The sequence below is a fragment of the Ptychodera flava genome, chromosome 4 (assembly GCF_041260155.1).
Source record: "Ptychodera flava strain L36383 chromosome 4, AS_Pfla_20210202, whole genome shotgun sequence".
NCBI classification, from domain to species: Eukaryota; Metazoa; Hemichordata; class Enteropneusta; family Ptychoderidae; genus Ptychodera; species Ptychodera flava.
The window spans coordinates 14,538,208-14,556,477 of NC_091931.1; the positions used below are offsets into that span (position 1 = coordinate 14,538,208).

Consider the following 18,270-nt stretch of genomic DNA (forward strand, 5'->3'; position numbering starts at 1 on the left):
TTTCAAACTTGCCGTTTTACACAAGCGGTTGCCAGTAATTTTGAATCCGTTGAATGTTATAGAATATGCATAGAGGGGATTAAAAGCCGCGTTTAAACAGTTTAATGGCCAGATTGTTCGGAGCAAAATAAAACTTTATGGTTGTGACATAGTTTCCACCTGCAATGCCTAGAACATGTGGTATGTGTAATTTTGTGTGTAACATGACCGTGACGGGCACAACGTGTAGTTTCGCAGACAGCAGAAATATACACGAGGACGGATGGACCTTTGTGTGTGGTAGAAGCTCGCAAAAATGAAATGTGTGTAACTGGTGAATAGAAATGTCGCTTTTTCTGTTTGCGTATCGTGTTCTGCTCATTTTACGTTTCATTGAATCAGTTTATAATTTCAGCAGATCGGTGTACATAATTTCATCGACATGATATTTCGGAATCAAGTTACTGCGTAAGCGTTGTTGATTTTAATCCACGACGGCGAAAAATACAATTACGAGCGAATTTCATCGGGTGACGACCCTACCCTCCCTGCTGCCATGGCAACTGACGCCGTCTTTTAATGGGACGCCCGTGACATGCCCGGCAACAGCGTAGAGCCAACTGTTTGCCGACCCGACCTTGCGGAAATTTGTCCCCAAATAAGTGGATCGGGTCACTGGCTGGATCAAAAATAACCTGGTAACAGTTTCAGGGCAATTTTAACCGGGCTCTTGTCCGTGTATTCTGACTACCGCTCTTGGTCGTATCCGAGCTGGCGATTGCATACATCCCCCTGGGATTTATCAGTACACACTCAAAGTTTTCGAGCCATTTGGCGGGTTTTTTCTGCCATTCCTTCTGTGTCTCTACAATGGTTAGACATGCTGACGCATGTACACTTTGAGACGCTGGTCAAATAATTGCGGTATCTAGGAGAAAGCAAAACAAAACAAAATTGTAAACAGTCGGGCCATCGGGCGCTTCCCTCTAGAAGGCGGCGACCCTGTGACCTCAAACGACAAAGTACACCTATTGTCGTCGACACAAGAATGGGAGAATTGCAGCGCCTACAGTAGTTAGTCTTACTAGAGTGCGAGCTTATTTTTACGCCCGATGTGTTTTGAAGTCAACCCACAGGGGAGATAGACACGGTGATTTACGCCTGCAAGATGAATGCGCCTCAGATACCGTGCCCCCACTGTGATCTCCGAGGTTTGCATTGGCAGATACGATACCTACACTGGCCAAACAATGGAATTAATAAATCAATCTTCTCTGGGTCGTCACGCCACGGTGAACAATCGCTCGCCTTTCCGCACGAGATGATTATTGAGAGGCCTGCGTTTTATTGCTCCAAACATCGTGGCGAAAGGGGCGGGAACACTACTTTTACCGTACTCTCCCACGAAATGAGAGAGCGGAGGAGATTAATGTCTCTACATGACAACCCCAATTTCACAATGGTTGAACTTTAAGGTACTTGAAATACGTAGTGCTATTTCAACACCGAAAAAGAGCGTACATTGAAGCATGTTCACAGCCTAGATATATCAGAATACGAAAGCGGTATAATAATAGATACAGATAACTTCAGTTTTCTTTCATCGCGACTTCGATCGCTTCTTTGAATGATTGTATTCCGTTCAATATTCACTATTAGCGTGAGTTGGAAGTGCGTGTACTCAGTGCCTTGTCGATGCACCGTATTCAGGTGGAGTGCGTTCTGGACTCGGACTACTATCACTACTTTAGTGTCGCGGACGAGTATGGAAGCGACCTAAGTAAACCTCGGGTCGCGTTTGTCAGTGTGTGACCGAGGGAACGAATATTTGTACACGTACATGCGGCAACATTGTTTTATAGATGTACTATAATAAGCTTTGAAAGAAAAAGTATACTTCCAATAGAAGGTTGGAATGCGCGAAGGTCACATTCAAGACTATCAATCCTCAAAACATAATAGCATTTGTCATTAGTTTTAGTTTCCTAGCCTGCCTCTCAGTAATACGGTATATCTCATAATATTTGTCACCAAATGTAGTATAAACTGGTACTCCCGTCAATTACAAATTACAGCAATTTTTCGTCCAGAACAAATGACGTATTTTGTTACAAAATAAAAACATTTGCCGATACGTTCAGTGCGCCTGTATGACTTTCTTGTTTAAGATATCTAGATGCATTACGTCAACATTGCAATAAAATTTAAATTTGACAGTATGAAAAACATATTTTAACTTTCATCATTCGCCAACTTAACTTGGATACAGTGTTTACATTGGTAGTATGGGTCCCATAGGACCTCTGAGCTCAGTTCCGACCACCCCTTAAGTTGCGGTTTTCCGTGGCTGATTTATTCGAGTGGCAGACTGATTGCCATTTATCAGTACATTTTTTTGTTTCTACAATCGTCGATCACAAACGGTCACTTTCATGGAAGTCAGGCTGTCTGAAGAGTGTTTCTTTTGATATATCACCGTCATTACGCCATATAAAGTGGCGGTCTGTCGAAAAGCACTTAGGACACTCTGGACAGTCGATTGCATGCTTGGCTTTGCACTTTGTGACGTTGCTCAATCAAATTAATTACACGGGCGATACACTTTATAACTGGCCACTGGTTCCTGAAACTACAAGATGGCTTGTACCGCACACAGTGAACACCAGCTTAGTTTGCCAGTCGACAAACTTCAGCTGTCAAGTCGCGAACTGCATGGGTGTTGTTGTTGTTTTTCCACACGAGTTTTGTTACTGTTGCCTTTGAGCCTGGTGCGTACCAACCACAGCAGTTTGTGTTCAGATTGTGTAAATTGGATCCGAGTGGCAGTTGTGTGGCTAATCCGTGCTGTTAAAGGCTTTTTTGTAAATATCCCATCAGCTATACGTAATGTGGACAGGTAAATTCAACTCATGACGTCTCGAGGTCCCCCCTCAGAGCGACCCCGTCACCGCTCAAACAATGGAATCTAACTGACACGACAAAAGTGTCGGATTAAAGGGATAACGCGCTAAGTCTCATTAAGGAATATTGGACGTGGTGAACGGGAAAGTGTAGCATAACTGAATTTCAATAAAATCTTTGCTTTTTTTCACAGACAGCAATAGCAAATGTCGGAACACACTATTTCCTGGGCACAGCTTAAGTCTGTAATATTCTGTAGCCGATACTGTATGGAATATATGAATCTTTATCCCTTTTAATGCTCGTAAATGTTCAGAACTTAAAATCGTATATACTTCCGCGCTGATCCATAGAATGTGAACGCAAAGTTATCATCATCAGATATAAGAGATTTGATGTTACCTGCCGGGTGGGGGAGGGGGGGGGGTGTAGTCCTGCACGCTCTTGTTTCACACAACTACAAGACAGACTAATGATGAATCACGCAACCACCCAGTGTGGTTGGCATACTTTTAGTTCACCGAAACGAAAACAGTGAAAATTAAAGGATTAGCCCTCGCAATCCAGGGGATTAAGGAGCTTAGCAACGAGAACGGATAATGGACATAAGGGAAATACTTGTGCGATCGGGCGTCGTTTCACGGCATTTTTTCTGCCGCAAAGTCAAAAAGTTGTCAAAGCGATCCGCGACGTCACGTGATGTCGTTTTGCGATTATTTACCCTCAAACGGACTCTCCATAGACACTGCGCCAGCGGACACATCATTTTACGTTAATTGAAAAGAATGAAAAACAAACTTATTAGCACACGATTGCCCTCCTTATAACTTAAAAAACGTATCAACTGATTTTTATATTAAAGCCTCCCGAACGATGACACTTGGCATGATTTCCATTGGAATATCTCCCCGCGATCGAGGATTCTATGAGTTTTGATTTGACATTTCAATTTTCGACAGAAGGTACGGAGGGCATTTTGTAATTAAAGTCTTGTCAGAAAGACGATCACGCTAAGTCACTGTATCTGCTTAGATACTGTGGACAAGAAATGAAATCAACGTAAAAGGCAGAGACTCTCACGAAAAGCGTATAGGTAGCTTCAGATTTGACATGAAGAAATTGGTCACGCAGAATATTGACTTTGGCGGTGAGTTTACCTGTCAGACAGAACGCGCGCTGTAGTTGTACTTTTCATGGTCGATGAAGATCCACTTTGAATCACGTCAGTGTCACTGATGACGTAAATAGTTTACGTGACGTCGCCCATTTCGGACAACCCTGAACTTCAGAGCCATGACAAGATGTCTCCTGAGACTCTTAATGAATTGACAAATGTATCCCATCGGATAGAATTTTCCTTGTCCTGACCGACGAGACTTTGTCTCGGCAGAGTGTACGAGGCAACGTGACCTCCACAATTACTCGTTATTTGTCGGTATTTCTTATTTGTCTCCCTGAGACTGATTTTGTATGTGATTCCAGCGTAGGTTGTCTCCGAGTCTGTAGCAAGTTACACGCCATAAAAAGGGAGTTTTCATTCCATGTTCACAAATATTATTTGCCGTGTTTTCTTGAAGGCATTTAAGGATTTCTTGCTTTAACTTACAAAACTAACCGCACCCCATTTTTGACGATTGTTGCGACCACCTGTTTGATCAAGATCCTTGGCCATGAACTTACCGGATCGGCCATCAGACCCCTGATAACGGCTCTCTTCTTCTCCTGCCTGGCTTCTTCCAACGCCGCCCCCGTCAGATTGCCGAACTTCTTGTTCCGCAAGAGTGACCGCCACTTCGACTGCGGTTTGTGCTCGCTCCCGTTGGCCGTCAGGGAGCCTGACTGGCCCTCCACGCTCAACGATCTGGACAGTCGTCGCCTGCCACCACGGCCGGGCCTTGTGGATCGGAAACGGGGAAAAAATGAAGTGTCGCAGATATGATGGATGCCTCGGATTAATAATTGCGGGAATACTTAATATCGAATGTTAAGTAAATGTTGTACCACCGAACACTGTCGTAACAATCCTGGTAACAACACAGTGACGGTATACTAAACTTTGATAAATCGCCATGTTCTCTCCAATCACACACACACATATATATTTTCAGTCAACAAGTTTATCATCATCTCAATCACGAAGACTTCACAATACAGTAAGGTAGCAATTTCAGAGTTTACAACGAGACACATTTTTCTTAAAATGTAAGAATGCATAATAATGTTTACTTTTGGTAATATTGTATTCGACATCCGAAGTGGATATACGAGCAAAACATTTCTTTGCAATAGCCTCGCAATCAAATGAGACGCTTTTTGTGTGAAAAATTTATTACTGAAATAAATGCACGATTCATTGCTTTTGGCTTGGTTGAATGACTTTGCACTGTATCAGTGTCATTATCACGCCAAAATTGTCGTGTTGAGAGATTTCGGTGTGTATCTGAAAACTATCCGCCTTAAACCTGGAATATGCTGCAAAATCCTGACTTTTTAACTCTGTGTACGAATTTTTGCATAAACACCTCACGTCGACACTTCGACGCAGTCATTGAGACGTGCGCCCATATAGAAAAAGCCACGGCAAGTTGAATAGGTCGTTGTTTGGTCACGTAAACGATAAACACAAAGTCGTTACATGCGTTCACACAATTTTCTCCCCTTCGGCCCGCCACTTTATTCCAGTGTAGTAAGACACCTCTCCTTACCTCATTCCGGACTTCCATCGACTTAGAACCGTGGCCGCCTGGATTGAGTTTCTCTGTATCGCCTGAGACGGCGGGACGGTCACCGGGGCCACCGCTCTCGTAGCCATGATTTCTTCGTTTAACACCGCGCGTTTGACAGGCGGGCGTACGTGTGTTTTGCCTCGGTTGTCAAATGACAGCACGACAATCGAACAATAATTTTCAAAGAGCCTTCGAGAGATGACCGCACACAATAGCGAAGAGGTTCATCTTTTTGTCATTGAGATATCTATATACAGTATAGTCACCGCGGCGTGGGCCGGTGGTTGTCGGCCTGGTGTCTCGGTCTTGCAGTACTGCGCTCGTTGATCACTTTCCTGATTATCCTGATTATCAAAACACTCGCTCGGCCAGTCTGTTCCCCCGGGATAGAGTAGCGACTCAAATAAGGTCTCGCGAAGGGCGACCGCGGGCTTATCCCCTTTAGTAGCCCCCGAGGCGACAAGCCTTGTCGAGAGGTTAATTGCCTAAAATTTATGGAATTTCAAGCTCGGCACTTCAAATTGTCTGTGATTTTATGCTGGTTGTCAAAAGCCGCTAAGACCATCATGGGATTCCATAAAAAAACAGGTTGACAGAGGAAAATGGGTTCCTTTTCAACAGTCCAAATTCTGCACAGTCTCGGTGAACTGCTGATCACCCTGTTTCTGGCTGCACACACCGAAGTCAAAACACGGCTATCGACGATTCAACAGGGACACCTCACAATTACGGACGCACTATAGAAAACACTCATACACACCGAAGTGCGCATTAAGGGACGGACCATTAGATCTTGGGAGGGGGGTGGTCAAAAACAGAAAAAAAAAATTTTCAGAGCAGAAAGTTAGGAAAAAAAAAATCTTCAAACTAGTTTGCAAAATAAAAAATAAATAAATAAGAAGACAAAGGCGTAAAAAAAAAATCTGCAAAAGACTTTAAAATTTTGAATTTTTTTTAGATTTTACCGACAGAAAGCAACTTTCTGTATTTTTTAGTACATCCTCCCGGCACATTTTTAATTTTAATTTATACATTTAGAGTGACTGTATCACTTATACTGGAAGTTGTGATTATCTTATCTTTTCAGGACTTTTGTATTCTGATCACTTGAAAATTATGAAATTATAGAACCTGTTTTCTACTTGTTTCCTGCGTACAAACCAAGCAGGTACACTAGGTAAAACATTGAAACTATGGTATGGTTGTCAAGACAGAAAGTTGTATTTGCCTTTTAAGATCAAGGTAAACAGATGCAGGCCACATCAGTTTCATTTTTTTTCACAGCATTTTATTGCAATGATGACTGCAAGAATGGGTGAACAAGTAGAAACACGTCAATAATGATAAAACAACATATCAAGTCATTATGTATTATTTTGCTTTTAAAAAGGTATTTTCAATTCTTTTTTCTCAAAAAACAGCCTCAAAAAACAACAGCAACACATGTTTTAACATTCAACAATACACTACGTAGAATGCCATCTATCCAACAAATCCCAACACAAAAACACACAAAAGGGGTTGAACTTTGAAAGTTTCTCGATAGCAAATACTGAATAAATCTGAATGAATAATCGTTTTTGTGTAGCAAATTTCAAAGAAATTGGACAAGCCCTTTCAGAGAATACAGATTTTTTGACCATGAATGGCATAAATTGCCTAAAAAGACAAATATTGAAATTTCAACACATCTATACACATCCAATCAATTTGGACATGCTGCTACAGAGAAATAGATGTTTTGATCAAAAAAGGGCAACAATTGCTCTAAAAACACAAATATGCAAATTCAACTATATTATTTAGCTTATTTTAGCTTCTCAGCTTGTCAAAATCAATTGTGAATCATGAGATATGCATGATGTTTGGTGGTGTGCATGTAGCCATTTCACCACGCAGTAGAAAGGGAAGCCAGGAAACCAAAATAGTCAATTTTCAAAACTATAGGAAGCTACTGAGGAGCAAGAAGACCATGTTTCAGAGGAAGATGTGTAATCCGAAAAAATGCTCCCAAAGTGCCACCAAATAACACCATTTTTATCTCTATTTTTCAAAAGCTCCAACGGCAGGAGGGGACACCCCTCTCTGACCACCCCCCGCAAAAATACTCCCCAAGTGCCATCAAATAACACCATTTTAATCTCTATTTTTCAAAAGCTCCAACGGCAGGAGGGGGACACCCCCTCCTGACCACCCCCCGCAAAAATACTCCCCAAGTGCCATCAAATAACACCATTTAAATCTCTATTTCAAAAGCTCCAACGGCAGGAGGGGGACACCCCCTCCTGACCTCCCCCCGCAAAAATACTCACCAAGTGCCACCAAATAACACCATTTTAATCTCTATTTTTCATAAGCTCCAACGGCAGGAGGGGGACACCCCCTCCTGACCTCCCCTTCAAAAATACTCCCCAAGTGCCACCAAATACGCCATTGTAATCTCTATTTTTCAAAAGCTCCAACAGCAGCAGGGGGACACCCCTCTCCGACCTCCCCCCCCCCCCGTGACCGCTTGCGTGGCCGCTTGTGGTGCTTGGCACCACATCTTTGCCCTCTTTATCTTCAGAAAGCGACGAACTAAAAAAAAATTATAAATCTGAAAATTTACTCTGAAAAAAAAAATTTGCACAGCTAATCTCAATTGGAAAAAAAAAATTTCAGAAATTTACAATAGTAAAAAAAATTTTCACAATTTCATTGTGACCACCCCCCCCTCCCAAGGTCTAATGGTCCATCCCTAAGCCGTTCATTTGTGCACTGACGTCATTGCCTTTAGTCGAGGTGGCTCCGGTCTCGACAATTAATTCTTTCTGCCAGTCATATCGTTAGCAGCACTCAAGTTACCTGTACTCTTATTACGCTAAAAACATCTAAAATGTTTTATTTTAGAAGGAAAGGTGGCACAGGTCACATGAAAATAAACTTTGCATTAATGCTTGAGTCGTTCGTTCTGTAATATGGCTGATCTCACAGGTAGCGTATTTTAACATATTCTGTTGTGGCAACTGCGCGATAAAACGAGCGAATCATTCACTCATGATCATTCGTTCATTTCTGCCAATCCTATAAATATAAATAATACAACTGACGTTCCACGGAAAGATGATGTAACAAAGGTCCTTATTATTGCTTTTCACACATTGTCACCTGATAATATGAAAGTATCGACATCGATGGCGGCTGCCAAGAGTTGCAATCGGAGCCGTAACTTGTGCAGTATTGTCCAATACTTCTGTCCCGTGCGAAAATACAGCTTCTTGTCCAACTCCAATAATAATATCAAAGTATCTAGAATGAATCTTGTTAGTACAGCCTGTATGTGTGTACTGCATGCCAAGTGTTGATGTGCAAAACTGAATTTTGAGAGTCCGGACCAGAATTCAGTTGTCAACAATGGCATTGTATTTTGTACAGATTGTCTTATGTTTGAAAGAATCCTACTTTGCATTTCAATGTGCTTTTGGCAGAAGAGTAAGATATATTTATTCAATGAGAAAATATAATGAAAGTGTTATCAAACGCTACAGCTAATATATTTCTATTAATATTACAACAGTTTGCGATACGTCAAAGAGAACGTTGTTGAACCAAAACAAATTTTATCGTCTCGAAAAACGACCTTTTGACAAAGACAACACCAAAATAAGAGGTTTTTTCGCATGTAAATTATGCAGGAATCCCGGTAGATGACTAATTTTAGTAGGTCGAAATCAATTTTTTATCTTGATCAATTGTCTATTTGACTTAACGCGAAACGAGTGAACGTCAGATAGCCGCGAAAAAAAAAATTAACAAAGCAGAAGTACCAAGTTGTTTACACAATTTAATGCCGACAATTTAAGCAGCCCGGGTGCTTTAAAATGGATTCTCAAGTTGAAAGAGGCAGTTTTCTTCTCAGAAAGTAATCACAATGCAAAACTGAATCGAGTCATGTCCTCCGATTTACGCTATGTTTGAAATTAAATCGGTCACATGGGGCTCATTTGTCGAACTCGTTCGATACTAATTTTACCTTTTCAATAGTTCAACACCCGCCCTTCGGGCTGACACATTTTTGCTCATAAAAATTCTTGCACGATATTGCAAATCGATATACACCTTTTTAATGGCGTGTCGTTTGTTCTCACCATACACTTTTCCACCGGAATTCAATAGTTATTACGTTGCTCGACAACTTTGTCGGTCTAATTTAACCCTAATTTACAAAAGAACACAAAGGACATGACAAGTCATAGTACAGCTGTATCATACATTACGATTACGAAGGTAAACTTTGCAGGAAAGAGAGAACGTAATTTACTGAAAAAAATTGATAGTGTTTTGAACATCTGAGTGGTTGGTTTGATCGTCTGCTGCTGAGATCGTCTTTTATATGAACGAGGCATTATTCTGCTCAGATGAAAAATCTCGTGACTCAATCAAAGTGGCGTTTTCACTCACCGTTCTCCGCCAATGGTTTCAAGGGCCAAATCATTGGTTACAAACAAGAGGGGACAAAACAATTTGGGGTTATGTAAGTTGACTAGAAGTGGACTGAAAGACAGGCGATCTCATCGTTCGAGGAACAACAAACAGACATGGACAGATAATGGACCAGGGACACCGGTTGTCGTTTTCTTATTCGTATTTTCTGGATGACACTCGAATGAGTCAGTAAGTGGTCTTTATCATTACAATGTGCAAGTTTGTATTTCGAGTTTATGAAAGCGACTTCGAATTGTCGCGACTGAGAGTTTAAAAAAACAAACAGAAAGCGCACCGCTGTCGGTTCTTATTCTTCATTGTTGTTGAGAGCACTCAAATATACATCTAACAGAGTCTTCATGAATAAATGCAAAAATCTATATTTCAAATGCAACATCTAAGCTGTCAATCTTGAAGCTGTTTCGGTTGAAGTTGCCAGGATTTGGTGGAATGGCAGCAGAAATAAGACTCAATAATAAACCACGGTCCCTCTATCACGTGACCAAACCTATATTCATTTTTGCAAGTCTTACAGTCTTCGCCTCCACACTGTTTCAAAAGTATTTATTTCAACAGGAATAGGAACCCATGCACGAGGATATAATCGTAGCTCCGCCCCATAGATCTTCTAAACTATACCTTCCGCGGACGTTGACCTTTCGAAGATGACGCTTCAACTTGGACGGGTGTGAAAGGGAAGAATGTTCAAGAAGGAAAGAGACGCAGCACTCAGCGAAATTAGTGGGAGCCGTTGGGTGGCCACCGAAAAGTATCATTTGCATGTCCTGTCAACTGCGATTGAAGATGAAGATGACAATTTTGGCTTTTCGTGCCTTTTCTTTGACCCCATGGAAACTTTTAACACTTTAAACAGTGCGACTATTTCGATTACACTGAATTGCACAGTATTGAGGACTAAATAATACTTAAGCCCCTGACTGCAGCTTAATGGATTACTTACAACGAAGAGAATATCAGACACAACTACTGTTGATTGTATTATCGCCCCGGGTCACTGATAGCCACTTAGCGCACTCCTATTCTTATCGACTCAACGCAACTCGGTTTAGACACAGAACCTGTTTTAGGGTCTATACTGGAAACGAGTACTTCATTCAAGCGACACTGACCAACACTCCAGTTCAAACACATGATACCATAATACTTTTAAAAGTGACAAACACGTTTATATAGCAAGCTATATAAATCAAGTCATGAAATCTTAACACTATAGGACTGGCTTGGATGGAAATTCCGAAAAACGTGGTTCTGGCGACCTTTATTCCATGTCAGTCAATCAGAAAATGGCAGATTTTATCCAAAGAATCGCCCCTGGCTCGCTTTTCAGTGGATGGGGGTATGAGCTAATCTGAGTCAGTCGTAACCGAGGCCGCCATGACAATCATGATAAATAAAGAGCAATGATAATCACTACGCTATGATGATATATGTCTCTCAACCGCCAACGCTGAGCTTAAAAAGAGCAATAATGGAACTTTAAACAAAGTGGGATTGATTTGTCGACCTGTTTGAACATTTTCTCTGATCGGTAATTGAAAAATAAGTATACCCACGTCAATACTAGTCGAATTCTATTTACTCAGAGATGATATCCGCCAAATATAAATGAATTTCGAGAACGCACAGCTTAATTATTAAAAGTCGAAAGCGTCACTTCATACAATGGTGGATCAAAACTATAGATGATTGGTCAAAGTTAACGGTATTTTGTCATATTTATCAAATACCCTACTCGTTTCCCTTGTCAATTGCGTTGCTTACGGCATTGCAGTGTTTTGTATCTCGTGTTCAGAGTGTGTGGGCTGTACTGTACGTCTGCTCCTGTATCTCACTCGACAAACGTTGTCTTTCTCTCGGCCGCTCAGTGTGTGTTTGTCTGTCTGTCTTACTTTCTGCATGTCTGTCTGCAAGTATGTAAGTACATGTACGTACGTATCTGTATGATATATGTCTGTCTTGTCTCACATACCTCCTTATTAGTATGTATGTATGTATGTATGTATGTATGTATGTATGTATGTATGTATGTATGTATGTATGTATGTATGTATGTATGTATGTATGTATGTATGTATGTATGCATGTATGTATGTATGCGTGTATGTATGTATGTGTATGTGTGTATGTATGTATGTATGCATGTATGTATGTGTGTATGTATGTATGTGTGTATGTATGTATGTATGTATGTATGTATGTATGTATGTATTGTATGTATGTATGTATGTATGTATGTATATGTATGTATGTATGTATGCGTGTATGTATGTATGTGTATGTGTGTATGTATGTATGTATGCATGTATGTATGTATGTATGTATGCATGTATGTATGTATGTATGTATGTATGTATGTATGTATGTATGTATGTATGTATCTATCTATCTATCTATCTATCTATCTATCTATCTATCTATCTATCTATGTATCTATGTATATCTATCTAGCTAGGTAGGCCTTTCTATTTTGGTCACATATTCCAATCTCTGTATGTCCGTATGTTTCCCCTAAGTTGTCGCTTGGTCACATCTTATTTTCAAATACTGAGTATGCGAGTCATACACTGAGTGGTTGAAGCTTTGCTGTGAGGGCAACAATGCCACAAAATCAAGACAAATAAACATGACTCCAGTAGATAGACACGTACTCAGCTGACCTTCGCACAAAACGAGGTCAGCTCCGACTGTCCGGTTCCTTTCAATGACCGAAGCCGAAGACAGGGTTTGGTGGCTTCCCTTAGTTGCCATGGCAACGTGGATCAGCAGTGCAATGGGGATTATTTGATGGTAGAACGGTTGACAAAATACTACATAGGGCGTTGGAGCGTGGAAAATGCGCAAACACCGTCCTTGAATGACTTCCTTCGAAGCGGTGACAGTACTGATCAAGTTTCATTATCGTCCGATTCAAGCGCAGTGATTATTGCAGGACCACTGGCTCTTTCGCGCAAAATTTTTATCGGCCCTATACATGCGACCATGAAGCGTGGTATAAGGCTACTAAATTAGCATCTTACTGTATGTAAAATTGAAAATGATTTCTGAAATGGTGCATTGCGGAGGATAGAAAGTTACCGTAACAAATATACCCAAGTTGCGTGTTACAAATACACGTATATTTTCAGTTACAGTTGACACTGTTACAGCTGTATCGACTAAATCCTGTTTGAGAAGCACATTGTTAACAAACAAAACAATGTGGCACTTGGGCAGACTTGGCGACGGTAGCCTTTGATAAGGTGATTCTACAGAAAGCATAACGCTGCGTTCCGATTAAATTCCTTCAAGTTGGCTGTTCAGTCTTTCGAAAACAAACATCAAACACTCTACTCCCGTCTCAGTGTACAGACTCGAGTCAGCAACGATTTTTTTCCTTCGACCCGTGTGCAATTACTGGCAATTACTGAAGAGCCCGTCGTATTTCTCAATTATTTTCTTATAAAGGCTCAGCATTCTGTCGAACTTTGCCGACTGAAAGCGAAATTAAACCGCAGTAGGGGAGTTTCGGTCAACACGTTGTACACTGCTAAGTGTTGTATTTGCAAGTCAATTAATGGTGACGTGCCCCGTGACTAGCACATTAATTGTCGTCTGACCTTTGAATGGCTCATGAATAAGCGGCGGAAAGGGGACTGTTTCAATTTTCAACTTGTATGTATGACGTCATCTTAGTTGAAATGCGCAGGTCGATTTGACAGACCCCATTAACCCGATACATAGAAGATTTAATTCGATGTACTCAACTCATTGCCACATCAAAGAAATTCAGATAGTGTGCAGATAACTTTGGCAATTTTCGGGATGACTGAAGATTAGTGGACTCACCTTTGGTTGCGATCTAAAAGGAATCTTATTAGAGGGCTCTAAATAAAAATGATGGTATAAGTGGACTCCCTAGTTTACTAACAATTCAAATAAAATGTCTTATGTGTCCACTTATCTCCAGTCTTGCCTAATTTTCTTTTTTTGTATTCTAATTCAATTATTGTTGTGGGACTCGAGGACTGTGTGATAGGATCATCTTATGATGCCGCCTGCCCTCTCGACCCTTCTATTCCCATTTTGGCTAAGCATGTTTAAGGTAGAACGCGCCTCAGGGATAGATATTCGACCTCTCGAACTTTTACAATTATTTTTTTATCTAACACTTGTGGGGATGCACTTTAAAGCTCTTGGTGTAAGAAAACTTTTTACCAGGCTTAGTTTTTCGAAATTCGAAATTTTTGCCTCCACAGAGTTACACAGGGAAGCTTAAGGTGGCCATTTTGAATTTTATAATCAGTAAATCCTGGGTTATTTGTTCTCTAGTTCCAAAATTTGCACTATGACCCCGATTTTTATCCTTGATTTGAAAGAGAAATATAGTTGAAAGATTCCTTGAGGAAAGTTTGAGCAAAATTTCAAGTCTTTCACTTTCGAGGCGCATACTACCTTGAGAGAAGTTTCATTCTGAGTGTTCTCACGTGATAACTTACGATCCTGAATATCGGAGTGTCTCTGTAATTATCGTTGAATATACATGTATATAGGATTTGTGGCGGAACAGCAATTGTAATTGTCAGTGGGACGAGGTTTTCAACGCTTAATCGTTTTCAAATGTGGCTGCTTCTACGGGTGGCTATTTTGAATAGACTCATAAACACACCCAGGTCGCGACTGGAAGGTATCGCGGCAATATTTTGTGATCTTTTGGCGTTTGTTCTCAGCCGGTCATCGATGGGAGGATCTTGTGTATTTATGTTTACCTTTAAATAACAATGAAGATATGTCGAGTTTACGCTATGCTTCCTATATTCATTGTCGCAGTCCCTTCATATGTTTGGTCTCTATCATACCGTGTTACGTTTAGTTTGAATCGACCAGCCTTGCTTTGATTCTGTGATCAGAATGCCCACTTAAAAGTCGACCTACAATAGTCTGAAGGCTTAACATACATCTTCCTGTCTTTGTAACGGGTAACAGTCCCCTCTGCTCGCACTAGTTTAAAGAAATCTGTATGACAGCCACGGTAATAAAACGCATAAAAATTGCGACGCGTCCCGAGCTCCTTTCAACACTTTGGTTCAATTGTCCCCTATTGCCGTTATTGATGTCAGGGGTCACTGTGAAAAAATACCACGGACAAATCTCCGTTGTCGTGCACTCAACAAAAGGGTCACCTTGATTTACCCATCCTTTCAATTGTTCGTTTTGACAGCGCCGCAGAGAGAGATCTTTCTTGAGTGATTCAGTAGAAAAAAACGGTGTTTTGTCATAAAGACGACTCAGCTTGGTTAATTGAAGTTGGGAGTATTTGATATCATATAGTCACTGGTAAAACCTTGGTGACAGCTAACAAGAATTTCGACGACATCTTGCTTAGAATATTCAGACGTCAAATGGTCAGTCGTCTCGACCTATTCGTCCAAAATTTACGCTCACAGACAGAACAAGCCTAACATTTTCCCCACAAGATTTTTACGTATTTGCCAAGGACGCTCTCCAATGATAATGATAATGACAGTGTTTATTTACCGATAGCGGGAACGGAAAAGGAAAAGAGAAAATACATACACTTTTAAGGATTTATAAGTTGGGTGGAAACTAGAAAATAGTCAATTAATAATTGAGTCCAGCGGGTTTCCCTACAATAACATTTTGCCATAGAGCGCTATAGCGCATAAATAATAAACTTAATTCTAACAAGAAAAAATATACATGGCAGAGAAGTTCCGTTAGACAAATAATTCATTCATTTGCCATAGTCAGTAAACAACATAGTCAAAATAATATATGAAATGAATATGATACAATAGTAAAGTCTGACTTGTTTTCCTTATAACATTGCAAATCAGTGTCACTCATCAGACACGTTCGTAGCTGTATGGTGCTTTTGAAAAAGATAAATTTATTCCAACAAAGTGGCAAATAAAACAATTCTACATAACCGCGAATGTGTCAAGCAATTGAACAAAATTAACTGTATGCTTCGCCTCAGCGGAATAGTACAGCGCCCTCTCGAGACAATAGCTGAGGTTAACGTTTGCAAGTTTACAATATGCCGACAATTGCGGTGAACTTGTTTATGTATGTGTTAAACCCTTATTATTTGTGTTGCAAAGCAAAGCGAGCATGGTAGCCGGGCCATGTTCCCAAGATGTGTAAGCATTTCAACTAAATACCGACTTCTGCAAAGGTTTGAAGAGCAATACCAGTCTGGGGGCCGACGGCAATCCACTTTCATGTCTTGAAAATACCTCTGATCTATAGGTGAACTTACCTAACAAGGAGGAGAGAATATATATTACATGTATCATGTGTATCTCTCTAGTGATTATAATATACATCATGTGTTTTCCTCTATCTATATTTGCGTATGTGTGTCCTGAAAGTAACTACACGGAGCGATTGCAGCTTCACTCAGTCAAAACACAGAGTATCATAGACAGAGTGGCAACACTTGCATGCCTTTGTTCCATGGTCGTCTCGGTAGACTATTGGCTTTTCATATTAAAATGAGCTTCAAAGGTGTTAAACTTTTTGGATGCTTTGTTTGTGGTTGATAATTACACGAGATTATGCGAAACATACGACGAGATGGCATCGTACTGCCAGTCGCGTAGCAACCATAGTTACTTTGTGAGCTCTCAGGCCAGAAAACACTGCTTCACGCCAATCAAAACATAACACGCCAGCAGTTTCATAAACATGTCCTTTCTTGACGCACGTGTAAAAGACGGTATGACTGACCGTAAGCCATTGAGTAAAACCAGACAGTATCGATAAAAGACTTTCAAATTTGGTTCAAACACACTCATTATATATTCATAAAAATATGAGAGGAATTTTTAAAACGGTAAAACCCACTTTCCTGAAGCTCAAAACATTCCCGTTTTTGCCAGCACATCAATTCTGATCAGCACCACACGACAACAACAATACAAACTTTGTCGAACATACTTTCGCTTAACAATTGGTGAAAATCCGAAAATTACCGAAGGGTGCATGGTCGGCACTCTTCGGAAAAGAGAGCCAAGAGCTTCGTGAGGCGAGGCAAACATGGATTGCTTACGTAACCGCTTCACGCCTTAAACAATAGGTGTTGCCACTCTGTGTATGTTACTCTGTGGTCAAAACGAGGTGGCGCCCTCTATATCACCACTCCACTGGCTAACGTTCTATATTTAATATTTCACACAAAAAAACTCTTCCATACTATATACAGTTATGTTCACTATTTGAAGGTGAGATTTAGACACCAAACACAATTTGTAGTCGTTGTCTGGGGTCAAGTCAAGCTTTCATCATTTTCAACTCTTTTGGCGTATACCAGTGACAACGTCAAGGGCATCGTTTACTCTGCATTCTTTCAAATTGGCAGTCTGATATGTGGATATTCGATACTATTATCCTTAGCTGTCTCTCAGAAAATCTGATAATTTTATTACTTTATGTGTAATCCTTCTTTTCTTGCTCTAATTGACCATATTTTACCCCTATTACCTGTATTTTTGTCTCAAAAACTATGCCTATCTGCGTGTCCGTTTGTTCAAACTGTCCTGTCTGCCTGCTGGTCTTGTTCGCGCCATTTCGCGCCAAAAAACCTCAATATTCTTCTTTGTTTTTTAACTTGTCACTTTCCGGGCAAGGGTGATATATTTCTCGGATTCATTATTCTATGGCGTCATCCTTGGATGTTGATTTCATTCAACCCAGTAAGAAATAAGAAAACGCCTACTCCGGGAAGTGATATTACGTAAGCAGGAGTTCAATGCGAAAAAGTCGGAAAATCAATGGCATCCCTTGATAGAGCCTTGCCTGGGGGCGCTGTTTATATTCTTGACTCAGAAGTGTATACAGTGCATGTACACTGAACAACTCGACCGGAAAGGAGGTACCATTCATCATCACAAAAGAGATCTATCTTGATTTTCCTTTCACGTTAATTGCAAAACTTTCGAAGATGTCCAACTTAGAAAATACTTTGCAGACCGTCAACTGAAATTTAAGAACTTATCTACGTTACGATTTAATCTGTTGCTGAGAAAACAGAGATGTGCACTTGGTTCATTCACGTTCCCACTAAATGGTTGTAGGAATAAATTTCCGAAAAAAAACCTACAGCGTCGTATGAGAAGAATGAACGGGATGGAAATGGCTGACGGCTAAAGCTATTGACAAAATGTAATGTCTACGCCCG

General features: G+C 40.5%; 1 protein-coding gene across 1 annotated transcript in view; it reads right to left on the reverse strand.

Annotated features, from left to right (window-relative positions):
• LOC139130969 (cyclic nucleotide-binding domain-containing protein 2-like) overlaps positions 1-6,354 on the reverse strand; it is a 46,375-nt gene extending 40,021 nt beyond the window's left edge. The window contains exons 1-2 of the mRNA XM_070696835.1: positions 5,586-6,354; positions 4,561-4,774 (exon numbers count right to left, since the gene is read on the reverse strand). Coding sequence (XP_070552936.1) covers positions 4,561-4,774; positions 5,586-5,692 — 321 coding nt within the window. The 5' untranslated portion in view covers positions 5,693-6,354. The remainder of the gene's footprint in view (positions 1-4,560; positions 4,775-5,585) is intronic.
• Between the last annotated feature and the right edge of the window lie 11,916 nt (positions 6,355-18,270).